General features: G+C 37.7%; 1 protein-coding gene across 5 annotated transcripts in view; it reads left to right on the forward strand.

Moving 5' to 3' along the window:
- The window catches only part of sun1a (Sad1 and UNC84 domain containing 1a), a 113,695-nt gene extending 91,416 nt beyond the window's left edge, over nt 1-22,279 (forward strand). For 3 of the 5 annotated variants that reach the window (XM_084434665.1, XM_084434664.1, XM_084434666.1), the window contains 15 exons: nt 916-1,047; nt 2,370-2,450; nt 4,619-4,667; nt 6,804-6,859; nt 6,961-7,103; nt 9,146-9,409; nt 11,216-11,308; nt 11,538-11,611; nt 11,732-11,876; nt 12,883-13,149; nt 13,254-13,338; nt 15,802-15,917; nt 16,041-16,208; nt 18,666-18,758; nt 21,610-22,279. In XM_084434665.1, the coding sequence (XP_084290791.1) occupies nt 916-1,047; nt 2,370-2,450; nt 4,619-4,667; nt 6,804-6,859; nt 6,961-7,103; nt 9,146-9,409; nt 11,216-11,308; nt 11,538-11,611; nt 11,732-11,876; nt 12,883-13,149; nt 13,254-13,338; nt 15,802-15,917; nt 16,041-16,208; nt 18,666-18,758; nt 21,610-21,726 (1,883 nt within the window). In that variant the 3' untranslated portion in view covers nt 21,727-22,279. The remainder of the gene's footprint in view (nt 1-915; nt 1,048-2,369; nt 2,451-4,618; nt 4,668-6,803; nt 6,860-6,960; nt 7,104-9,145; nt 9,410-11,215; nt 11,309-11,537; nt 11,612-11,731; nt 11,877-12,882; nt 13,150-13,253; nt 13,339-15,801; nt 15,918-16,040; nt 16,209-18,665; nt 18,759-21,609) is intronic. The other 2 variants (XM_084434667.1, XM_084434668.1) reach the window with 1 other exon arrangement.
- Nucleotides 22,280-26,828: the final 4,549 nt, after the last annotated feature.

The raw sequence follows: 26,828 nt of genomic DNA on the forward strand, positions 1-26,828 counted from the left end.
AGTTCCTCAGGGGCTCAAATGTAAAAGTCAAAAGTTTGGACACATTACTCTTTTTAATGTTTTTAAAAGAAGTCTCTTATGCTCATCGAGCCTGTATTTATTTGATCAAATACAGAAAAAACAGTAATATTGTGAAATATTACTGCAATTTAAAATAATGGTTTTCTATTTTAATATACTTTGATATTTTTTTCAGGATTCTTTGGTGAATAAAATGTTTTGTACCAATATACACTACCGTTCAAAAGTTCTGTAATTTTCTTTTTTTTTTTTTTTTTTTAAAGAAACTAATACTTTTATTCAGCAAGGATGTGCTAATTATCGTTGTTTGAGAGGGGCACTTTTGATTAATTTTTATAAAGGGCAGGGGCAACCAAAGCACAACCCAACCCCAACCCCCCCGACTGAGCTACTCTCTGTATGCATGCAAAGCAACCTATTGGGGAGAGATGTTCTTCACAACCACTGTCACTCGCTCTGTTCGGTCATTGTGATCTTAATGCATTAGATATACCTTGATTTTAATATCTTTTGTTGATCCTGGAACAACGTTCCTGTCCAAAAACAGTCATGACCCCTATCCCTAAACCTGACCCCTATCCCTAAACCTAACCCTACCCATAACTTATCCCTAAAATTAGAGGTGAATAAGATAATGATAGGTGAATAAGAATGGTATAGAAGCCCCTAACCCTTGTTGTAAGCCTAAACTTCACATAAACTGTAAAACTATCCATCAAATCTGATTGGTTGATAGTAATGTTGTTCCAGGATCAATAAGGATGTTGATTCAGGAACATGTTTTACTTGGTGAAATCACATTCACAATCTCGGTCCACCGTTTCTCCAGACAGCTCCATCAGTTTGACCATCAAACCTTATGTGTTGGTTTAATATCTATCTATATTTCTCCAGGCCTGCTGTTATCAGTGTTTCACTGGTTTGTGCGGGTGTGTAATGGAGTTGCTCGCTCCACAGCCACTGTGCTGAAGAAGACACTGCAGTCTGTTCAGCAGAAGAGAGCTACAAATGGCTGTACTAGCAGAGGTATTGATTTTTCAGACCCTCTGGTGACTGTCACTTAACCTAACTACTGTGCACACTGTACAAGCAACCAGAAACGTCATCTTAAAGAACTCGCACTTTTAAAGGTGTAACACATTTTGCTCTTGATATCGCACCAATTAATTTCAAGCGAAAATTATTCATTTAGATTTAGAATTTTGAGGTGCTTTTTTCTGGGTTTCATAGAAATGTTAGATCATTGGTGCAGCAAAAGATTACAGGAACGCTTTCTAAATCATGAACTGCTGGACCGGGGCTTGTTTGAGATTAGGAAAATACTCCGAATTTTCAGTCAAATATTTGTCTACCTTAAATTTTTCAGTTTAATAACCTGGTCCTCAAAGCAAATGCAATTGAGGAGCCCTGATGTAAATGGCCCATTTCTGGTATCCTTGCAGGCATCATGCAAAGGTTACCGGCTTTTCGTCGTCTTGAAATTGAAGTTGCGATAATGGATATAACCGTGTGTAACCCAGGTTAGTAAGTGATTTTTATCACCGTGTTGAAGTCACCCTAAAGGTGAAGTGTATCTTTGTCACTTGTGGCATTGAATAGAACTTAAATGTTTTCAAACATACCGAACACCACAGAGGCCATTTTGTTATTTAATGGCACAACACCAGTGTTCACATTAGTACCCTTAGTAAAAATGACCATCACTTTTTCATTTTTATATCTGTTCTTAGGAAGTGTAATCTATAGCACTTTCCACGAAGCGAGTTAATGCGTTTATCCAAAATTTGTCAAGATCTCTACAAAATAAGTGATTTGTGTTCCCTTTTCTTAGTGCAGTGACATCGATATAACTTATTTTTTGTAAATCTCACATAATTGATGGTAAAGCCAATGTAATGCTGCTAATCTAGTAGCATCTAACTTTTTGATCGTTACTTACAACCATGTGGGCTGTAACTCGTTTTTCCGCGTAAAAAAAAACACATGGATTCCTCAACCAGAAACCATCACTTTTTGGTTTTACCCATCAGCAATCCCATGGTGCCTTGGCGTATGCTGAGCAGCCGTTTCCTAATAAACCTTTCTCACCCTCTCTCACTCCTTTAACAGGCCGCTTTAGTCTCCACATCTCTTCCATGGTGTTTGACTGCCAACATCCACTATAACCTTAAACTTGTCTTCCCCTGCAGATGTTGTGCGTAGCATGATTACACTGGGCGTAAACAAATGCGCCTCTCCACTGAGCACTGCCTTGGTTACATGCAAATCTCTGGAGGGATGGAGAAAGACTGGTACAGAACTCTTGGTTTTATCTAATGTTTGTTTGTTCTCTTTCTGATCCGTCATAGGCAATGAGAAATACTACAGCAGTATGAGTGTTAAAGAGGTAGTGCTGCAAAAGGAGCAGCCAAAGTTCAACGGCATACTGTGTAAGTACACATTCTTGACTTTCAGATATTTTTCCACTTAAAGTTGCTACTATAGGAAAAAGTCATACTGGTTTGCAATGACATGAGGGGGGGTGAGAAGTATCCCATTAACTGTGCTAATTGATTATGCTGCCTGTTTAGATGCCTTTCCTTTGGGCAAAATGTAAGGCAATATCACACTGAGTTGGACAAAGCGATTTAAAAATGTTGATTTTACAATTCAAAATGAATCAAAAACATAATTGTAATCAGTGCATCAAAATGCATATGCTTTTCACATGATTTGTTTGACACAATCAGCCGCTTATGTGGTTCCAATTCAATTACAGTTGGTGATTGAGTAATATACTGCCATGCAAATTGGATCCCTTACCCTGGCAAATAAATCAGTGTAGATATAATATAGTTTAATCCGACCTCAGAAAGCCACACTTACTGTGCATCCACATTGGTAACTGGAAAAACTGATTGTTTAAATGCTACCTTAGAAGGTAGATGCCTAGACAGGCTCACTAGGTTGTGTAGCAAAGCCAGTTGTATACCCTCATGTATAATGGTAGTGATGCAATAAATGAATGTAGATATCACAGGCTCAGTGTTTGCACACTAAACACTGTTACAGCCTCTTTTTAAAATGCCTACAGTGGTGGACATCATTGGATGAAGACAGCAGCAAAAGAAGTAGAACTTAAACCTACATATTATTAATTTTCAACCGTACACTGATCCTAACAGGTGATGACTGCAAAAGGAAGCAGAATTTTGCAACGGACTCTCAGTCTTCCCAGGAACAGAAGCCTGTAGGGACTTTATGGTGGCTCATAGTTTTTACAGGTTATATGCTCATCACTTCTTACCCTCAATCTGGGTCCTTCCGAGAGCTTCTGGTTTGGAAATGGTGGGCAAGCCAGTTAACGCTGCTATGAACTCCTTCCTCGCATTGTTTCAGGTTGTGGTCAGGGCAGTTTGTTCCCTAGCAGTTATGGGTTTGTCCTGGTGAAGAGCTTTCAGACGTCCTTGCATGGCTATTTTTGCCCCTCTCCCCCCCCCTTTTTTTTTCTTTTTTCTTTTTTTTTTTTTTTACTGTGGCTCTATTGCTCTGATTCCATTTGGGACTCACCTGCATGTCGACTCGGTGTAGTTAGAACTTTCCTTTTCAGTTTTGCTCTCAGGACCATATTTTATTTGAGGGTTGCGTACTTGTGCTGTTTCCCCCTTCAACCCCTTTGCTGTTTTTAGGTGGAGTGTAAATCTTGACATGCACCTGTTTTTTTCTATGCCAAAGATTTAGGTGCAATAGAGATTTTATTTACAGATACAATGGGGGGCCAAAATCTGACATGATAAACGAATCCCCTCCAGTTTAAAGCTGGAAATATATATTTTTTTATATTTAAAACATGCGATCAAATGAGATTCAACATGTTGTTGAAGTCAGTACTCTTGTAAGCAAATTAGTGATATTGAGCTAATGATTTTTTTTAAAAACAGACTGACTAAATGGATTTTCTTCAATTGAAGCACAAGATGCTCTGCCATTTTCTCACATTTATAAAAAAAAATTTAACGTGTGTTTGTCACATGGCAATTTTTCATCCTGTCTGTCCTTAAATGTAAACTGGCCCTTTTTTTTGCTGTTGTGCCTTTAAGACATTTATGCAAACATCCCTTTTGCATGTGAAATTCTGCACTTGCAGTGAGTTTGGTTTCATTTTGAACTGCCCCATCCCTTAATTTCAGCCTCTGTTGCAGAGCAAGGTTTTTAAGTTTTACAGTACTTTCATAGTACAATGAACTCTTGTCATAAAATCAAGGTTGTGGGCGTAAGTGTTTGTCACTTTTCCCTCAGACTACATTGACTTTGTCTTACCTTGTTTATTTAGGAAAATGCAAAATGGAAGTGTTTTCAATAGTCTCAAATATCTGGACCTTACAGTATATACAGCAATATTACAGAATGTTTCATGTACTCTAATTTAGGAGGCCTGTCTTTTTACAGGATGAATACTATTAAGTGCATAATCTGTGCAGTTTGTCAGCTGTTTTCCAATCTCTTGTGAATGAGCATGACTTCCCACTGTGCACCCTAACCCCAATCTGTGCTCTGGATTAGTGTACACACTTCACAGTCAGTCTTTACTCATGTTTTACTCTGTGTCTGTTTCCAGGGAGGATAACATCAGGAAGCTTCTTGTGGCTTGTCAATTTCTTTGCAAAGTAAGATTTGTTTGTTTCCCCCCCCCCCAAATTTTTTCTATAACTGTCAGTAGCCATGTTTCCATCTAAAGTTGCGAATTTAACTGATGCACAACTAGAATATCTCAAAGCATATTTGCCATTTAAAGCACCGTTTCCATCCCACATGTTCAAGAGAACAAAACCACTTTCTGGGAAATTGGTGCAAAATATCTAATAATATTGGAAGTTGCAATTATTTTTATTTTTTTTAAGCATGTTTTTTTAATTTAGGCGCATCTTGCCATTTTCAATCCACTTTTTTTTAGTAAGTAATATCCCAAAATGCGCATGAAAATAGGTGGATGGATCCACTGCTAGTGTCTAATGCATGTCCAGCACTGATGGGCAGTAACGCGTTAGAAGTAACGCGTTACTGTAATCCGATTACTTTTTTCAAGTAACGAGTAAAGTAAGGGATTACAATTGCAAAAACAGTAATTAGATTACTGTTACTTCCCCGTAAGCAGGTTGCGTTACTGCGTTATACTGCGAGACTGTCTCGCGACGTGAGCCGTGACTCGTGAGTGACAATGACATGAGCGCCGCGAAGTCAGTGGTAAACACTATGGCAAGCGATCGCGTTCAAAAGTCTTTAAACGAAACGCGTGAATTTTGACGCGTCAACACGCATCGTTTGTCCGTGTTCAGACGTCATGTTTATTCATGAACGATGTCGTAATGGTAAACTGTATGCACGCTCAAACATCAGACGTTATATTTGTTCATGAGGGATAATGCATTGGTACGTTGTGAGTGATGTCAGTCTTATGTCATGATTTGTCATGCCTTTTAAGTTGTTCGTTTAACGTTCTTTCCCAAGGTAGAAAAGTCAACAGCTCTAAGAATGGGTCTTTTATTTTAGCAAACTGCCAAAAAACCTTTTCAGACTGTGTGCAGCTGAACCAAGGAAAACTTAAGATTGCATGGAGCTGATAAGCATGAATGGCAGAAGAAAAAGACTGCAATTAAAAAACAAATCAAGAGAAAATTATTTTAATGCAAGCAATAAAAAACTGCACACATCAGCTGTGGAATAAAAGAAAAGAAATGCATGATCAACTAGATTCAGGCAAACTCCTGTCTTAATGTAAACCCTGTCCACCACCCCCAAAGGTTTCACAAAGTTATTCTTGCCACTGTAACTTATGGCTTCCTAAAGCCAGGTTTATGGGTAAATAAATGAATAATAATAAAAAATATATACCAGGGCTCAACATTTAAGCCTTTTCATTTGTCCTTCAGTCGGTCATTCACTTGTCCGAGTAAAAACATTTGTTAGAACAGGAAAAAAAATAGATTTTTTTTGTGTGTGTTGTAAATATAATTTATTCCGAATCAGTATTCTCATCAGTTCAGTCAGCTTTAACATATATAAATCGGCATATTTATGATATTGTAACCTTTATAAAGGGCATTTTTCCCTAATCGTTTGCTTCATCTTTGATTTAAAATTCTTAAATTTGATCAATAAATTACAATAGAATAATAAGATGCTAAAGGGCTGTTACCAATCAAATAAACTGCATTAAATAATGTAATGAGATTATTTAAAATATTTTTTGAATATACAAATAAGAAATATTATTTATGCATAGAAATAATTTAAAAATAAACCGCCAGTAGGAGGCGGCAGGAGACCATCTTAATGAGTGAGTCATTGATGCAATGTGCATAAAGTTAAAATACTGAAACTAATAAAACAAGTTTAAAAAAAGAATGTTTCATTTAATTCAATTTTAGATGATGGAATATGCAGAAAGAATATAATTAAGCAGAAAGGTATATTGCTTTATAGCGTATTCATTTCGTGCATCATGTTTTTGAAAAGTAACTAGTAAAGTAACTAATTACTTTTGAAAATAAGTAATCAGTAAAGTAACTGGATTACTTTCTTGGAGAAGTAATCAGTAACTAATTACTTTTTCCAAGTAACTTGACCAACACTGATGTCCAGTCAGTGTGGTTATATAATGGTCATTCATCATTTGATTTATTGTTAATGTAAAGCTTGTCAATTTAATAATTTCATATTTTGAGCAGTAGCCAAAACACTGCCAGTGTGTTGAAGTACAACGGGACTAACTAAATGTAACCTGTCACCATCTTCTCTTCCAGGTCTCTCCCTATGCTTTCAAAAGTCCTATTTCTTGTACCTTTCCTTCTGTTCTTCGGTGAGCATACCAAACTCTTTGTGACTGGCTATTGGTCTAAATGGAAATGAAATCCTGCGTCCTCATCTTTCCACGTGTTTCTAATGTGCTGTTCCTGATAGCTCTGTGCTACTGGGGGCCTTCTGGACTGGTGGCCATGCTGCCTGCTGCTAATGTGATGGAGTGGAGGGACTCATCCCATCTCACCCCTCCGATCATGGGCGACTCCGAGAAGGGACAAACTCCCACTGACACGGACTCTCAGGTAGTATTTCGCTTTCAAGGTATTACTTGTGTATTGTAGCTAGTTAAATAGACTTTACAAATAACAATATATTATTACTACACCCTTGCATTTAGTATACGCAGACCCATAAATATGCAAATTGGTCCCTGCCGCCATTTAATCACACAAGCTCTAACTATCCACTCACTCTCCTTTACTGTAGTAAACGCTGCACAATAGCAAGTGGAAATACTGTTTTAAAGGGTAACTCTCGCCTAAATGCAACCTAGGGTCTTTTTGTTAATCTACTCGAGGCAAACTTTCGTTTAAAAGCATAATTAGAATGGAAACGTGTTTTCGTTTTAGGTTAAATGCCTTGTGAATGGGGCACTTTTATGATGGCATCAAAAATCGCTATTTTTAAAACACTAAGAAGGTTCGACACAACATGAAACTTTGCTCGAAGTATCACCAGGGGCTCTACACATGAACTCGAGCATTGAGAACATTGTTTGTGTACAAAGAGTTTACTAAAAAGAAAGATTTTGAACAACTCACTGTGTTTCCGTCCAGTCAAAAATAGTCGATCTCCGTAACAGGGAGGAGAGTAAAGAAAATGGAAAGCTCCTAAAGCTTAGTTCAATATAAATTCACGGGTAATTTGTTGTTTTTTCGTTTGTGAAAATCAATATTGACCTTGGATTTGAAAAAGGATCGTCATATAAGAAACAATACTAAAATTCAGAGTCAGTTCATTCGCATTCGGAAATCGACTGTTTTTGACTGTCACAATGCCGGCGGACACAGCTACAGTACAGTGAGTTGTTCAAAATCTTTCTTTTTAGTAAACTCTGTGTACACAATGTTCTCAATGCTCGAGTTCATGTGTAGAGCCCCTGGTGATACTTTAGTATAGTTTAGTATAGTTTCATGTTGTATCGAGCCTCCTTAGTGTTTTAAAAATAGTGTTGTTGTTTTTTTTTTTTTTTTATGCTATCATAAAAGTGCCCCATTTACAAGGCATTTTAACCTAAAACGAAAATAGTCAAACTTTAAAAGTGGCGTTTCAATTCTAATTAGGCTTTTAAACGAAAGTTTGCCTCGGGTAGATTAACAAAGAGCCTAGGTTGCATTTTGGTGAGAGTTACCCTTTAATTCAGAAACTGATTCAGAAGAAAGAGGAAGAGTGAATTAAACGGGTTCGTTTACAATTCGATGTATCGAATCTTAACACATAATGGTAATTGATATGATTAGCATTTTGCTTGACTTATCAAACAGCTAATAATGTTTCTAATGTAACACAAACCATGTTCCCATTTGCCATCTCAGAGTCAGACAGCTGCCTTCTAAAAGTTAGTATCCTTAGAAACGCATTGAGCAACTCGGAACGTCAGTGGAGAAAGACCTAGTTCATCATAACATCGTAATACACATTATATACATAATTCACTCACTATATTGCTAAATCTACCTGATTTTTCATATCAACAGAAAAATATACCGGGATAATCTTGCTTCTTGAGACTCCCCGCTTCGCAGCATAGTAATATGCTAAAGCCCGCCCACATTTGAGATGTGATTGGTTACAACATGTTTGTGGAGTTGAGCGTGCGATTTCAAACCGTGTTTTTGAGACTGTCTTTGGTAAACTGCAATTTTTAGGAAAAAATACTCAGAAATGGCATTGACTGATGAATTTGCACATGATTTGTCTTAAAGCATATTGAAAAAAACACCACATAGGCATATAATCAACATTAAAAACATGATATCCACCACAGGGGCTCTTGAACATTTAATGACACGTTAAAAAAAAAATATATATAAATAAGAATATCAAAAGTGTAAAAGTTGAGCCAGGGGGTCTTCTTGCCTCAGGTAGAGGTCCATCTTATCACAGTAGTAGGGCACCATGACCAGTTTTAGTAATTTTGTTGGCAAGTAAATGAGCAAATGTTTTATTTCATTTAATGTTCTGGTTGATGCTAAACGTAGATCTAAATATGTTACCATGTAAAAGTATAAGCACATTGTTCTTAAGGTGGGCATCTTACCCTATCATGTCTCGCTCCTCCCAGAGGCCCTCTGTGCTGTCAGTGGAGGCAGAGAGGATGATGCATTTGGAGGAGAGCTTGTCTCAGCTGTGGGATCGAGTGGCAGGGGGTTTGCTCAGGCAGGAAGAGCAGCACACTGAAGTGCTCAGTCTCTATAACACGCTGCGGTCAGAGCTTCACAGACACACAGACAGAGAGAGCCTGGGCCAGTGGATAGGAGACCTGCTGGAGGAGAGATTCAGCCTGCTGAAGGGAGAAGTGCAGAAAGAGGCCAAGAACACACAACAGGTGACATCATGCTTAATCCCATAAAGCCTATTGCATCATGTTTATGCACATTTCTAATATCTCTAAATTATCAGCATGATCAAAACGTTGATGAAAAACCTGTTAAAACCTTTCATCTGATTAATTGTTCATACTTTTTTTAGCCAGCAAAAGAGGCCTTATTATAATTGTAAAAAATGTCCTCCACTTTTCTTTTTGTGGTGAAATCTTTACAGACATTTAAGTAGATGTAAGAATAACTTTTATATTGATATATTTAAAGATGAGCGCTTAGTGGAGTGAAGCAACTAAGGTTTCCTTTTAACCCTTTAGAACCTGAAGCTAAAATAGGTGTTTTTCACATAATTAGATTTTTTTGACTGTAAAATTCTAAAACAATGTGCTATCTTCATGTGCAAGGTGTCATCTTTTTCAGAAAAAGATAAGCTTTCAACAAATTACAGTTATTGACCATTATTGTGTGTGTGGTGAGTTTGTAAATAGAATTTAAATAGACAAAAATAAAAAAAGAGAATAAATTTACTGATTTTTATTTAGAAAAAAACTGAAAAAATCATGAACGAAAGAAACTAACACTTGAAAGTTGAAAAATGACCTATAATACATATATACAAGTCTTTTTTGTGACATTGGGTTGCACAGTTTTCATTTAGGACACTTTTTTTCATACACGCACACATACAAATGCACGCATTCATAGGCACGCACACATACACATGCGCACACACTTCATGCTTAGATACGTGAAAGTTTAACGGCCATCCGCCTCCCAAATTTCATTAAATCATCCCAATCCCCTCTTCTGCTGTCTAACACTTCTTTCGCCATGTATTTGTTCGTTTCTTTTATTATTTTATGCAATCCAAAACACTCTAACCTGCCACGCGTTGTATCTCTGTTCAAATCCTTTCATCCCGCGCTGCTGTCATTTGCAGATGGAAAGCATGACATTACCGTAATAAGCCATGTATTGGCAAAGCGCTTGATGTCTACTTTCAGGAACTATTTGAATTATTTTGATAGTGCAAACGGTTGAAGAGTTACAGTGACATGAATACAGATTGGTTGGCTGTGTCGACGACGACACATCCGGTTTTAAAGGGTTAATACATAATTGTTTGAAAAATCATGTTCAAATGATACATCAGGCTTATGATTATGATCTCTCAATCATCATTGCATTACATTGCATCTGTAGTTTGTATCGAGGGTAACAACGAGTTTTGATCACAACTAAGCATTTAAATATAATACATTGTATTGGGAGATATAGTGACAACTGATATTTTAATGCATGTAGTCCGCTATACTGTTAGTCACAGAAGCCATTAGAATACACTTTTGTTCACATTGAGGTGGCAGTTTGAACATTCTGTGACTGTTTCAGTAACTCAATTTGTGTTTTTAATATTAAAATGCTGTAATATTTATGAATTTGATTATGTACTTATTCTCTTCGTTGCGAGTGCAGTGTGCTTGCATAGAGCCTGCCCACACTCTTCAAATTGCATCTGGTTAGGACATGGTATAAGAGTTCAAGAATGTTTTTTTTTTTTTTTAAAGAGTAACTTGGGTGAGCTAAACTCCCTTCCAGCTGTGTAGAGCACAGATGACTAGAGATTAACATCCTCACATAACTTTAACATTGTTCTTAGTTTAACACCATTCTTAACATGTTTATTTTGAGTTATGTATACCTTTTTTTTTTTTTTTTTTACTTTTTTTTGGTGATTAAATTCAGTTAATTGAAAAATGCTTAAGTCCTTGAAGCATTCCTGATTTGATCTCTTTTGCTTCTGTCTGCAGCGTCAGGAAAAGCATGCAGAAGAGCAACAGTCAGAGAATACTCGACTCGCCGAAGCTGAGGCTCTGCTCCAGACATTGGCACGCAAAACTGAGGTGTGACATTCAAATTGTACCAGGAACACACAAGGTGGTTTATATCAGCATGCTGCAGGATTTAGTTTTGGTTGTGGAAGGCTCTAAACCACTGGCCCAAAGTTACTCTGAACTTTCACATCACAGTACCCATGCTTTTTGAGTGTGATGTAATGACCTCTGATTCCATAAGCAACATTCAACAGATTCAGCAGAACTGGTGATTTCAATTTAATGTGTGTCAATTTAGGAGCTGCAGAGAAAACAAGAGCCCGCATTGCAAAAGATTCCTGAGGCTGAGGCGCCCACCCCTGATCCTCACAGGTTATTATCTTTAAATGGTCAACAGTGATCTCTTTCAAACATTAAACCGGATTGAAGTAATATTCCAGGTACTTCATGTAAATGGATGTTGTAATGTAAAGCATGTCTGTTTCTCTTCAGCGAGGAGGATGATAGCGGCTCCAGTGAGGCTTTGCTGGCAGAGGTGAGGAGGCTAGAGGAGGCTTTGGAGCGCATCAGAGATGATGTGCAGGGGCTGGTGGGATGCAGAGACCAATGTGAGCAGCTGGCCTCCTTTTCAAGCTCAGTAAGTGCTCTGTGTTATCTGTTATCTTCAAGTGTTTGCAGTGCCTAGTTTTTATACCTGACATTAACACTCTTATTGTTTATCCCTTATAATGCAAGAAATGTTAAACTTTTCTAAAAACCACCAGGTTTTAGTATGCAAACCAAACTTTGAAAATGTGGCGACTGTTAGAATACACAATTCGTTTTTTTGTTTTTTAAAGATATAACCAGTTTTGTCCTGGATATCAACTGTTTTTGTGAATAAATGAATTGCCAAAACGCATACGGTTTCCGATTTTAGGTTGTTTTTTTTTTAAGTTGTGTTAACGCCCCCTTCAGATAAGAGACAGGAAATGTGCAAAGCGGTGGGTCCCCAAGACCAGTATTGAAAACCACTGCCTTCAGGACTGAGTTTTGTTGATAAATATGAATATGCATGCACAGACACATTTTTACAGATAACAATAGCACTACAAACAGACAACAAATTTAGCCGACATTTCATAAATCTGAACTTTTGCTCTACACCCCTTTAGGCTGTAGTTCATATGATACAAATCCTAAAGTGTCTACATTTGAATAAGGAAAGTAGGTCTGAAAAAGGAGAAATTCACTTATTGATGAACAATTGCAGCTTTTTCATAAAAAGTCAAGTAGAATATTTTCAAACAAAATATTTGTGTAATATTTGTTGTTTTGTTAATATGTAGGTTTCATAAATTTGGACCGTTTTTGAGCAGTCACTAGTTAAATTCCATTGATTGAATTAATCTGGGGTTAATACTGGTAATTCTCCTATTATATGGTCTTATAAATTTCATATAACAATATATACATATAAAATGTATTGCATCACATTTGCTTTGCAGTAGTTAAAAGTATTATTTGAAGGTGTGTTTTTTTTTTCTTTTTTTTTTTTTTGACAACTAAAAATGAGATGACAACTAAAGAGTCTAATATACCAAAAGGCAGATCAGTCTGAACAGTTAAATGGTGTCCTAACTCCTGGATCTGTTCTCTTGCAGGTGTCCGAGCAGGTGGAAAGGGAAATCAAGTCTCTGTTTTACGGCAGTGACCGAGCAGCAGAGCTGGAGCTTCCTGAATCTCTCCTGCAGTGGCTCTCTGATCACTTTGTGAGCACCACTGAACTGCAGGCTTCACTCAGTGTGCTGGAGAGCAGCATTCTGGGTAACCTGTCCCTTCAGGTAGAGGAGGGCAAGTCAAGGCCTTCTAAAGAGACAATCACTCAGACTGTACTACAAGCCACAGGGGAGGCAGGCCTCTCTGAGGAAGTAAGCTTTTGAGAACTTGTCTTTGAGAATGCTAATTAATAAGTAACCCAATTATTGTCAGTTATGTAATGCTGCTTTTGTGTTTTGTTGATCTTTCTCCTCAGCATGTACAGTTGATTGTCAACAATGCAATGAAGCTCTACTCTGAAGACCGCACTGGTCTGGTGGACTATGCATTGGAATCTGGAGGTATTGTAATGATGTTTACTATGGGTGGTTTTTAAAAGTTTTTCACTTATTGTAGAACTGTACAACACGGAATTAGAGATTTGGGAAACCTACCTTTTATGTAATCGCCACGGGCCAATGGTAGTACAAAGGTGTTTAATAGTAGAAGCGAACTTTTCCGGAAAGTTTGCTTTGGCAAGCTGTTTTGAACTCCCAAAACTAACTCCAAATGAAGTTCGGTTTGCCCTGATTAAGTTCGAAATGGCATATCAGTTCGATCTACAAGTCCTTCAGACTGACGGCTCCATTGCAGCTTTCATTGGCCAAGGACAACCCAAGAGGACATTGACAAGTATTGGTTGCTTCAATTCTTCAGCGTCATGTTTAGTGGCTTGAAAATGTAAAGTCGATGTTCCCACAATTACAGATCAGTGTGAAATTCATTCTAGAATGTTGTGCAAGTTTACTTAAACTGGTGCATACTTTTGAAAATCCAGTGTTTAGTTCAGTGGTTCTCAAACTTTTTTTGGTCACGCCCCCCTTTAAACCTTTTTATTTTAAAAAATCTGGTGCCCCCCCCTTAAAGAAATCTCGACCCAACCACTCACACCTCTGACTACCAAATCTTTTCACAAATTCTAAAAACTGAAAGATTTTTTAACCCTCTGGGCTTCTTCGTAAATGGGTTACACTTAGCTTCCTTTCGGTCAAAAAAGACCGAAGCCTTAATTTAACTTTTTTTTTCCCCCAGGAAAACCAATCAAATATATTTTTGTTCAATAATATTTTTTTATTATTATTTAGAATTTGTAAAGATTTTTATGATACTTTGCATTAATTTATATAATTTTTATGAGCTATTTTTCCATTAGAATTAATAAATATATATATATATATATATATATATATATATATATATATATATATATATATATATATATATATATATATATATATATATATATATATATATATATATATATATATATATATAATATATATATATATATAAATATATATATATAAATATAAATTTTTATTTTATTTCTATTTTTTTTTCAATAAATGCAACATTTCACATCAAAATAGTGCAGGCCAAAAAAAATAAAAATTTCAAGTGAGAAGAGCGCCATCTAGTGGCTTTAAAAAATATAAATGTGTAATGTCCTATAACCGCCTATAGGCTGCCTATAGCTTTTTTTTATTTTTTTTATTCCCATTCAGAAAGAAAAAAATTAATTACTAAGCAACCACTGAATGGACCAACACAAATTATATATCATTTTAAAGCTTAGGATCTCAGCTTTTCTCACATTTATTAACTCCTAACGAGTGCTGAGTAATCCCTCTAAAACCGAGTGTACCGCCAGCAGGCGCCACCTAGCTGCGAAAATATTCATTACCATATTTTTCAAAAATTCTTTGTCATATTTGCACTATTGATGTTTTAGAGTGTCAACCCTTTATTGCTGTGCACTTTTTTTTTTTTTTTTTTTTTTCTGCACAGTGGCTGATTTGTAGTTTGTACCACCAAAAGTTTCTGAGTTTTCGTATTTTTTCGTATTTCCCATTCATTTCCTATGTCGGTCATTTTTGACCGGGAGGAAGCTAAGTGTGACTATTTTTTTACGACCCTTTAAAATATCCGAATCATGTCCATGATTTTTTTTGTGTGTTCACATAGCTAATACAACAAAAGTTACCAAGTGTCATCCCATTCCGATGAAGCAAAAAAAAGTAAAAATTCAAAACGTAAAAGTTTTCGGTCATTTTTGACCGAAGAAGCCATTGAAAAACGTGCAGTGAAAAACACCTTCAATAGTTTCACTTTGTAATGTCACTGAATCATGTAACAGTAAGAGAATGATAGATCAGAACTTAACATTTAAATATTTAGTGATGCTTTGGATGAACAATATATAACAGTTTTTCTACTCACCGGAACACACACACACAGCAGCGGAGTGGCGCGTTCACAATAGCAGCTTGTGATTCGGTCCTCTGAAGAGGTGCTTTTTTATGGCGAGCAACTTCTATGTTGGGCTTGTTCCAAAGGTGACAAGTCAACGGTCTGAACAACGATTCGGTGTGATTGCCGTTCGATGCCGCTTTATAAATGCAGAGCGCTAACCGCTATTCACTCTGCAATGGCTGTTTTTCTTTTTTCTGCTGATCTCCCAATGATTTAGTTGATCCTGATAAACGCTCATTGTCACAGCTGTGAACACAACTTTTTTTTATTCCATGAGGGGGTTTGGCGTCACAACGACTTTGTTTTCAGGCGGATGCGCGATACACGTCTCCTTGAAATCCTGTAGAATTCAACCAATCACATGACGACTTTGAATCTCGTGTTTACTTCGAAAGTGTTTCCCATTTTGTGTGCCTTTGCCTCAGACGTCACACCCACAGACTGTTGGGCAAACGTCTAATGCATGATACTAGCCTAAATATGACAAGATCTGCATTTCTTTGTGTCTGTAGGCGGCAGCATCATAAGCACTCGTTGCTCAGAGTCCTTCAACACCAAAACGGCACTGATGAGTCTGTTTGGCCTCCCGCTGTGGTACTTCTCTCAGTCACCACGTGTAGTCATACAGGTCTGAAACCTTTGAGAACTCTCATTTCATGTGTATTAATTTGTAAAGTCAAGCTTTGATTTCCAATGGTCTCTTTCTCTTCTGTCTTTATCACTGTTTCTCTTCATCCATTTGTCCCTACAGCCAGACGTGCATCCTGGGAACTGCTGGGCATTTAAAGGTTCATATGGTTATCTGGTGATCGGCTTGTCCATGAAGATTGTGCCTACAGCCTTTTCTCTGGATCATACGCCCAAATCCCTGTCGCCCACCGGAAACATTAGCAGTGCCCCACGAGACTTCAATGTATATGTAAGTACACATGGATTTCAAATAATATCAGGGTTTCTACTTCTCTCCAATGAATATATTAATGAATAAGATTTGTTTAAACATTTTTTTTTTTTTTTTTTTGCAATTTCCAGCAAATAACATATTGTAGAATATACACTATCAGTCATTTGTTTGGAATAATTGATTTGGTACTATACGGTTATCCTGACCACACGTGACCACAACCGCTCTTGGTTGGTCGTAACCCCAGTGACGGGTAGGTTTAGGGGCGGGGTTGGGGTAGGTCATCACATGTGGTCCGGATAACCGTATAGTACAATTGATTTTTGTTTTTGAAAGTACACTGGGTACAGAAAGTATTCAGACCCCCTTAAATTTTTCACTCTCCCTTAAATTTTTCACTCTGTTATATTGCAGCCATTTGCTAAAATCATTTAAGTTCTTTTTTTTTTTCCTCATTATTGTACACACAGCACCCCATATTGACAGAAAAACACAGAATTGTTGACATTTTTGCACATTTATTAAAAAAGGAAAAACTGAAATATCACATGGTCCGAAGTATTCAGACCCTTTGCTCAGTATTTAGTAGAAGCACCCTTTTGATCTAATACAGCCATGAGTCTTTTTGGGAAAGATGCAACAAGTTTTTCACACCTGGATTTGGGTATCCTCTGCCATTCCTCCTTGCAGATCCTCTCCAGTTCTGTCAGGTTGGATGGTAAACGTTGGTGGACAGCTATTTTCAGGTCTCTCCAGAGATGCTCAATTGGGTTTAAGTCAGGGCTCTAGCTGGGCCATTCAAGAACAGTCACAGAGTTGTTGTGAAGCCACTCCTTCGTTATTTTAGCTGTGTGCTTAGGGTCATTGTCTTGTTGGAAGGTGAACCTTCGGCCCAGTCTGAGGTCCAGAGCACTCTGGAGAAGGTTTTCGTCCAGGATATCCCTGTACTTGGCCGCATTCATCTTTCCCTCGATTGCAACCAGTCGTCCTGTCCCTGCAGCTGAAAAACACCCCCACAGCATGATGCTGCCACCACCATGCTTCACTGTTGAGACTGTATTGGACAGGTGATGAGCAGTGCCTGGTTTTCTCCACACAAACCGCTTAGAATTGAGGCCAAAAAGTTCTATCTTGGTCTCATCAGACCAGAGAATCTTATTTATCGCGATCTTGGAGTCCTTCAGGTGTGCTTTCATGTGTCTTGCACTGAGGAGAGGCTTCCGTCGGGCCACTCTGCCATAAAGCCCCGACTGGTGGATGGCTGCAGTGATGGTTGACTCTAGGAAGGGTTCTGGTCGTCCCAAACGTCTTCCATTTAAGGATTATGGAGGCCACTGTGCTCTTAGGAACCTTAAGTGCAGCAGAAATTTTTTTGTAACCTTGGCCAGATCTGTGCCTTGCCACAATTCTGTCTCTGAGCTCTTCAGGCAGTTCCTTTGACCTCATGATTCTCATTTGCTCTGACATGCACTGTGAGCTGTAAGGTCTTATATAGACAGGTGTGTGGCTTTCCTAATCAAGTCCAATCAGTATAATCAAACACAGCTGGACTCAAATGAAGGTGTAGAACCATCTCAAGGATGATCAGAAGAAATGGACAGCACCTGAGTTAAATATGAGTGTCACAGCAAAGGGTCTGAATACTTAGGACCATGTGATATTTCAGTTTTTCTTTTTTAATAAATGTGCAAAAATGTCAACAATTCTGTGTTTTTCTGTCAATATGGGGTGCTGTGTGTACAATAAGGAAAAAAAAGAACTTAAAAGATTTTAGCAAATGGCTGCAATGTAATAGAGTGAAAAATGTAAGGGGGTCTGAATACTTTCCTGTACTTTACTGTATCTTTTGTTCAGCAAGGCTGCATTTATTTGATTGAATTGACCAGTAGTGTATATCCACTGTAGAAATGTTATTAATATCCATAATTTCCCAAACCTAGAAGTCAACCTTTTTATTTTATTTTATAAAGTTTTCAATTGTCTACAGTGCTGGGTAGATTGCAAATTGAAGTCCATTACTGAATACAAATTACATTACCTAAAATGTGTCATGTAATAGATTACATCACTAACTACAATTTTTATTGTGTAATCTGACTACTTTGATTACTTTTGACCTGACTTGTTTATAACACTGATTTGAATGTTTTTTCACTAACTAAAAAAATTATATTTTATGCTGTGCTCTCAATTTACAATGAATTTATAGTCGCCTAGCCTGACTAGTGGCTGATCTAGATTAAACGATATAAAAATTAGGAAGAATCAATGATTACGTTAAGTAATGAATTCAATAAAAAAAAGTAACTATTCTGGCATAATTACAAGTTTTTAAATTTTGGAATCTGATTACGTAATCCATGTTACATATAATCAGTTACTTCCCAGCACTGACTAACTACTTTCAACATATTAGACAAAGGATGACTTATCTTTGTGTCAGTAAAAAAAGAAGTTTCTGTTCTGTTAAAGGGTCTTGATGACGAGCAGCAGGAAGAGGGGCAGTTGCTCGGACAGTTTGTCTATGAAGAAGATGGAGATGCTCTTCAGACCTTCTTGGTCTCTGTAAGTATTGTGATTTTGTTATTTCAGTCATTTATCAGCCTGTCGCTGCATAAATATTAAATCAAGGCGTAACTGATTGGCTGATGGACTGTCATGGAGAAGGATGCTTTAAAGGATTCGTTTACCCAGAAATTAAAATATCCCACAATTTACTCGCCCTCAGCCATCCTAGGTGTATATGACTTTCTTCATTCAGCCAAACGCAATCGGAGTTGTATTAAAAAATATCCTGGCTCTGTAATGGCATTGAATGGCGCCAGAGTTTTTGAAGTTCCAAAGCACATCCATTCATCATGAAATCAATCCATACGGCCATTACAAAACTGGGAAGAGCCAGGATATTATTTAATATGACGATTGTGTTCGGCTGAAAGAAGAAATTCATAAACGCCTAGAATGACTTGAGGGCGAGTAAATTATGGGACCATTTGTGACCCGTCACGGAAACCAGGGACACAAGTCGGCAGCACAACTTTCGAGCAAAATGAGAAAGAAGCTTTTTTTTTTTTAAATTTGTGATTTTCGTTTTTTAGCAGAATCTGTTAGTTGAGATCACGAAGAAGCCTCTGCATGTTTGAGATAGCAGTATTGGTATATTTAAAAGCGTACATTTTGATGTTGAAATCGGCTTGTTTTTCGGAGATTCTAGCACGCAGTAGGGGCGTGTCATTGTCGGTGTGTAGCCGGCGTGGCTACTTATTATGCAGCGCTCTGGCCGGCTCTATCTGATTTCAAAATTCAATGAAGATGGACGCCAATAACATTACGATGTCCAGCAATCGATTTAAATAGTAGGTTACATGGGGTTTAATTTATCGTTTAATGAGATGTAGCCTAATACATGTTGTCAGTGCCAAAATATAGATCCGCCAACTTATCTAATATGTATCTTAAAGGGATACTCCACTTTTTTCGGAAATATGCTCATTTTACAACTCCCCCAGAGTTAAACAGATGAGTTTTACCGTTTTAGAATCCATTCAGCCGAACTCCAGGTCTGACGGTACCACTTTTAGCATAGCTTAGCATAGATCATTGATTCAGACGAGTCCAGTAGCATTTCTTTCAAAATGACCAAAGAGTTTCAATATTTTTCCTATTTAAAACTTGACTCTTCTGTAGTTAAACCGTGTACTAAGATCGACGGAAAATGAAAAGTTGCGATTTTCTAAGCCTATATGTCTAGGAACTATACTCTCATTCCGGCGTAATAATCAAGGAACTGTGCGGCCGTACCATGGGTGCAGCAGGCGTAGTGATATGACGCAGCGCCTGAAAATAGTCCCCAGCTCGGTAACTTCTTCCAACGTGACCGGGACTAAGTTTGTCTAACCTATTAGACCTATTTTCAGGCGCTGCGTCATATCACTACGCCTGCTGCACCCATGGTACGGCCGCACAGTTCCTTGATTATTACGCCGGAATGAGAGTAGTTCCTAGCCATATAGGCTTAGAAAATCGCAACTTTTCATTTTCCGTCGATCTTAGTACACGGTTTAACTACAGAAGAGTCAAGTTTTAAATAGGAAAAATATTGAAACTCTTTGGTCATTTTGAAAGAAATGCTACTGGACTCGTCTGAATCAATGATCTATGCTAAGCTATGCTAAAAGTGGTACCGTCAGACCCGGAGTTCAGCTGAATGGATTCTAAAACGGTAAAACTCAACTGTTTAACTCTGGGGGAGTTGTAAAATGAGCATATTTCCGAAAAAAGTGGAGTATCCCTTTAATGGTCCAGTGGTAGAGCTTTCGCCAGCCGTGTCAGAGGGTCTGAGTTCGAATCCGCCCTCATATAGATTTTTTTTTTTTTTTTTCGTATAGTTTTTTTCTCTCATCAAAACGATTATGTTCAGCAGTGGTTGTATATCAAGCAGGGACACACAAACGTTTGCATTATGCTTTGTGATATTAAACAGAACGAATAGAGAGTATCCGCAACGGATTGAAGCGCGCGTCGAGTGAAGACAATGGGGTGTGTGCGCGAGCCACACGAGAAAACACTGCATCTGCGCCACTGATCGCCGCGGCAACGAGCACTTTGATCACTTGATTTAAAAAAAACACATTTCAGCTAGTATCTTATTTAAAAAACGAACAAAATGAATGCTATAGCCTACTAATAGCCTACTCATACTATATATATATACATATCACATACCACATCCTGTTTTTGATTTGAACATTGTCTAGTTTATCTTATTTTTTATTCACTGTACACAAGAGTTGCCTATACAGTTTTATCGGTAGATGCTAAGAGACATTTATTTATATATTACCTGCAAACTTTATTTTTTATTTTTTATTTGATGGCACATTTTCCTGGCCTTTCTGCTCCCCCCGTGCTTACAGCTTTACAGGGGGGTATGGCTTATCTAAATGAGATGTAAATGAGCCCTATTGTCACTCCCAGCAGGAGAGAGGTGAGAATCTTTAGACGCTGTTTTCTCCCCTTTGTGCGTTTGTGAGTGCCTACCTTTAAATGGCCATAACTTCTCCAAATATTATCAGATTTCCATGTGTTACACATAGTTGGAAAGCTTGGAGACTACACTTTCAGAATCTGTGAATAACTCAAAATGCCCCAGAACCGACTTGTGTCCCTACTTTCCGTGACTGGTCACATTTTTGGAGGAGGTGAACTATTCCTCTAAGTCACCATGAAATCAATCAATTCTATTTATTATAAAGGATTTATCCATGCACATTTTTTTTTTTTTAATTCACACATCCTCATATTCTTTAATCTTTAGTTTAGCCACCTCTGGAGTTGAGACAGTGTTTATTTGTAATCTTTATTGGATTTTGATGACTCTTGCCTAAACTTGTAATTCTGTATCTCTGTCTTCAAGGAGGAGGTGACGAGAGCTTTTCAGATCATTGAGATGAGAGTGCTGTCTAACTGGGGTCATCCTGAATACACTTGTGTGTACCGTTTCCGGGTGCATGGGAAGCTTGTTGATGAATGACTTGCAAGCACTTGGAACATTATGAACTCCTGACAATTTGTCACTCATGCACTGGAAAAAAGAGGAATAGTCACTCTTAAGAAACAAATAATGTGCCATAGAGCTACAGTTAATATACGATTGCATGCTGGTACATGTACTGTTAGGCCTCAAGGTCAGACTCAGCACTTGCACTCGTCCCATTCTGATGCATCACACTGTTTCCAATTTTGTCAGCCATCAGGGTTATGCTTTTTTCATTTATTATTATTATTATTATTATTATTATTATTATTATTATTATTCACCACAAAATTCTACAAACAAAACAGTGAAGAATGTATTTTAGACTTGATAAGTTCTTCAATTTTGTGCTTTTTTGTTTTCATTTGTTCTTTGCCAGCTGATATGTGCCCTATTTAAAAATGGCTAGAGAAATAGAACTATTTATTTTTTTGTATTTAAGTTGATATGTGAGTTTGGATTTTCATGACCTTTATGCAAAGGATTTTGTAATTGCCATGTGATCTTTATAGGTTGGCTTTTCAAATAAAATTCTATTTTTTATTATTTTAAAAAGGATTGGGTGCATTTATTATTGTGGATAAGGTGGTGCAGTAATTTTTGACAGAGGAAAAATAGAGAACAGCCTACTTAGTGCTGATAAAGTAAGTCTTTCTGCTTTGTGGCAAACTTCACTGCCGTCTGATCAACAAAATGAATAATTAGTTATGATAAATTATGTGTAGCATCTGTATTATTTTTAACCAATCTTTAGTTTAAAAAGGTCGAGTGCTCTAAACAGTAGACATGCATTAAGAGTTATGCACTAGACTGAGACTTTCTAATATGATGTTCCACGTCAAAAATGAAACCTTAAAATGTTTCAACATTTTGTGCTTCATTTTGCACATTTTAAAATGTGCTTCAACTCGCTTCATCCTCCACTAAATTTATTCCCAAAATGCTGGCAAAAAAATAGTTCATTAATGTAATTTGTATAGTTAACCCTATAAAGTCTATTGCATCATATTTGATATCAGAATATCTGAAGTCCTCTGAATCGTCAGCATGATCAACTGCTGAAAAACCTGTTGAATACAATCTGCTAAATGCCTTCTGTTGTCTTTTTTTATAAGCAAGTAAAAGGCCTTTTAGAATAATTGTAAAGATGTCCATCTTTATGTTGTGGCTTTTTGCAGTGAAATCTTTTTTTTTACTGACTTTTATAAAGTAAATATAAGAATACATTTGATATTATTTCAAGATGGAGATTAACTGGATTGAAGCAACTATGGTTTACTTGATTAACAAAAATTCATTTTTTTCAAATTAGTTCAAGTTGATTCACTTCATATTACACATGTTTTATGTTTTCATAGTCAGGAGGAGTCATGGATCTTTCAACTTTTAGTTTGCAAACTTTTTTATTTACACAGGTTAAAGGTGAGGAGGGACGATGATCTGCATTAGGAGTTGTAGTTGATGTTGTGCTTGTTGATCCTCAAGTGCTTGAGTCTCGGATCGTTCGTGTAGCGCTCAAGCAGCAACTCGTTTTCTCTTCGCTCCTTCTCTTTGATTTTCTTCTTCTCCTCCTGTTTCTTGGCCTTCTCCTCTGCCCAGGTGAACAGAAAAAGTGGCACTTTTCTTTTGGACGTTTTCTGGACGTTCACCTTGTGCTGGGTCTCAGTCTTGGGGCCGTCAGGAGAGGCTACACAGAAGAGCCTCCTCATCTGCTCATCGATCTGAGACGCCTCATCCGAATGGCCTTGCATGGCCTTGGAGTCTCCCATTTCCCTGGGGTCACCATCCTCTTCCTCAAATCCCTGGATTTCCTCCACTTCGCTCGCCCACGCTTCCTCCTGCACCTCGCTGTCCTTCTCCAACCAAGCAAACATCTTTCTTGCTCTCATTTCAGCCTCCGGAGTTTGGGAGTGTTCAGTCTTGAGTTCACTGATGGTCTTCCCTCTGTACTCCACATAGTCCTCCATGTACTCCTCATCCTCGATGTCAACCAGCATGAGTTGGGGAAGTGGCTCAAACGGGGAAGTGAACGGCTGAGGTTTCCGGGTGGGAGGACGTCGCAGAGCAACAACTTCATCAGGTGCAGGAGTGGGGCTCGGAGGAAGTCCTTTGGGAGGACGCACTTGGGATGAAGAGCGTCGGATGGAAAACAGTTCATCAGGTGCTGGAGTGGGACGTGGAGGAACCGCCAATGGATGCATCTGGGATGAAGAGCGTCGGAAGGAAACAACTTAATCTGGACATGAAGGAGCCTCCGACGGTTTGGGAAGATCCACTTGAAGCGGAGAAGATGGCAGGGATAACACATCCTCAGGTGCTGGAACTGGTTCAGGATGCACGGCTGGTTTTGTCACTGGCGGCAGGGGTTTGAGGCGAGTGCCTGGCAGAGCGAGGTGTCCGGAGACACTTGGAAGCTTTGAGAGTTCTCCCTCTATTGGCTTTAAGGAAGATCTGACTGTAGAATGCAGAGGTTTCACAAGAAGTGGTGTTGGCCCTGTGACCTTCTGTTTCCTCTGTTTTCTCACCTTCCTTTTCTTTTCTCCTGCTTCTCTGTATCCAGCCGCTAATTCTTGCGCTGCATACTGCTGTGCTCTCTGAGGTTTCTCCCTTCTGTGCAAAAAGTGAGCAAAACACCCAAACAATCGACTAAAAATACTGCTAAACAGCGCCATTATGGACACCGAATGCTAAAAGAATTCAATATCTGCAGAAAGTCTCAAGTCTTTCAATCGATTTACTCCTAACACACCAACAGTAGACCAGAGTCAGAGTTGTCGTTTAGAGTTGCTATGACGCATTCTCAATATGATGTCACCATAGTTATAACTGCTGCATCTGGAGCTGCTCAGATAGTTCAAACACAAACATTCACACTACTGGCATCAAATGAAATACTGACTGTTTCCCAAACACCCCTTCCCCTCACTGAATATTAAACTGAGATAGTGGAAATAAATGTTCCCTGGTTTTAGTTTCATATTTAAAAAGAAGCCTATTATTTAATTATTTATTTTTTCAAACATTTAATATTTCTACATTAAAACTGTTATATTTAAAACATTAATCTCCTAACAAAATTTAGTGTTGGGTACATTTGTCTAAAAAAATAATTTAATTACTACTAATTACATCTTCAACAGTGTAATTTAGCCTACTACTACTAATTACTCTCTCTCTCTCTCTCTCTCTCTCTAAAGTATCCTATTCCATTACTTACTACTAATTATTTTCTAAATCCCATATCAACCTCGACCAGATGAACAATACAACGTGAAACTGCTCTTTTAATTCTTTCAAATAAATAATAAAAAATTACAAAAATTATTTTTGAACTAACCAAAGTATTTAAAGGGAGAAGGTTACATAACATTTTAACATAAGATGTACATTTTTTATGTTAAATATATTTTTTTATAGCCTATAGATATCTATACAGCATTTCATGGAATTGAATCAGGCATTAATTTAATTACAGTTAGGCCTAAGTTACTTCCGATCATGCAAGGCATGAAAGTTTTGATAATATTTATAATTGATCTAGGACTGTTCCTGGTTAGATTAGATGCATGTGAAATGTAGATCCGCTCCAGTCCATCGAGAGGCAGCAGAGAGTGTGTTTATTTTTCGGGACGGGTCGGGATATGTGTGTGAAATATGTCAGATATGACATTTGTAGTGTCTCTGAAGTATATGCTATTAACTTTCATTCAGGTTTGATAATTATTCTGCCAATGTCATGGTCGATGGAAAGCCGGTGAACTTGGGACTGTGGGATACAGCAGGACAGGAGGATTACGACAGACTTCGACCGCTTTCCTACCCTCAGACGGTAACGTTACTGCCATAATATTTTTGACATATTTTTGAGAATATTTTTCATAAATAATTAGATGTTTAATTGAGGTTTTATAAGAGGACCCATTATTTAGATAATTGTGTTACAGCAAAAAGCCACAGGATAACATTTTTGAGAATTTTGACTCTTTGCCTTAAAAGGCTAGTTCCCCCAAAAATGAAAATTCTGCCATTAGTTACTCACCCTCATGTCGTTTCAAACCTGTAAGCCTTTCGTTCATCTTCAGAAAACAAATGAAAATCTTTTTGATGAAATCTGAGAGCTTTCAGTCCCTCCATTGGTAGTCTACGCAACAAACACTTTGACACTTCAAAAAGTTCAGAGATCGTAAAACTAATCCATATGAATTGAGCGGTTTAGTCCAAATGTTCTGAAGAGACTTGATCGCTTTATATGCTTTTATTTATTCACATATAAACATTGATGAACAAACAGCTCACCCGAAACTGCTTGACATGCGAGAACAAACCTCATTGGTTCTTTCTGAAGCTCAAACGTTGTGCGTAACACGAGAATGAATCTAATTGGTTCTCACACATCAAGCGAACATGCTTGAGCTTCCGTTTACCACAACTGATGTGTGAGTTGATGAATGTTTATATGTGAATAAAAGCCTAAATTGAACCAGTTCATCATATGAATTGAGCGGTTTAGTCTGAGTTTTCTGTAGAGGACGATCACTTTATATGGATTAGTTTTATGATCTCTTTATGAACTTTTTGAAGCATCAAAGTGCGTAGCGTTGCAAAGTAGTTTCGTAGCTGTAAACAGAGGGACAGAAAGCTCTCCGATTTCATCAAAAATATCTTCATTTGTGTTCCGAATATGAACGAAAGTCTTACGGGTTTGGAACGACATGAAGGTGAGTAATTAATGACAGAATTTTCATTTTTGGGTAAATTATCCCTTTAAGTTTTGAGAGCAGGAAGGATCTCTCAAATAGTTTGATGACATACTGCTTAGGAACTGTAATAAACACTAAGCCTTCGTGTTATGTCTGCATCAATATGCTATAATAACATATCTATTCGGTTGTGTTTCAGAATATACACGAGGGAAACCGGAGACATGACTGCACTGTTTAGACTGGTTTATTCGGCACTCCGCAACAACAACCAACAGCACCGGAGTGCCCCTCTAGTGGCCATCAGGTATAGTTGCGCATAGTTTTGCTCAGGTTTACTCAGAGTTCGGGACGCAAAGGCTATGGGTCTTTCCTGCCCATCCGGCATCATTTGTGACA

The sequence above is a fragment of the Rutilus rutilus genome, assembly GCF_951802725.1.
Source record: "Rutilus rutilus genome assembly, chromosome: 16".
NCBI lineage: Eukaryota > Metazoa > Chordata > Actinopteri > Cypriniformes > Leuciscidae > Rutilus > Rutilus rutilus.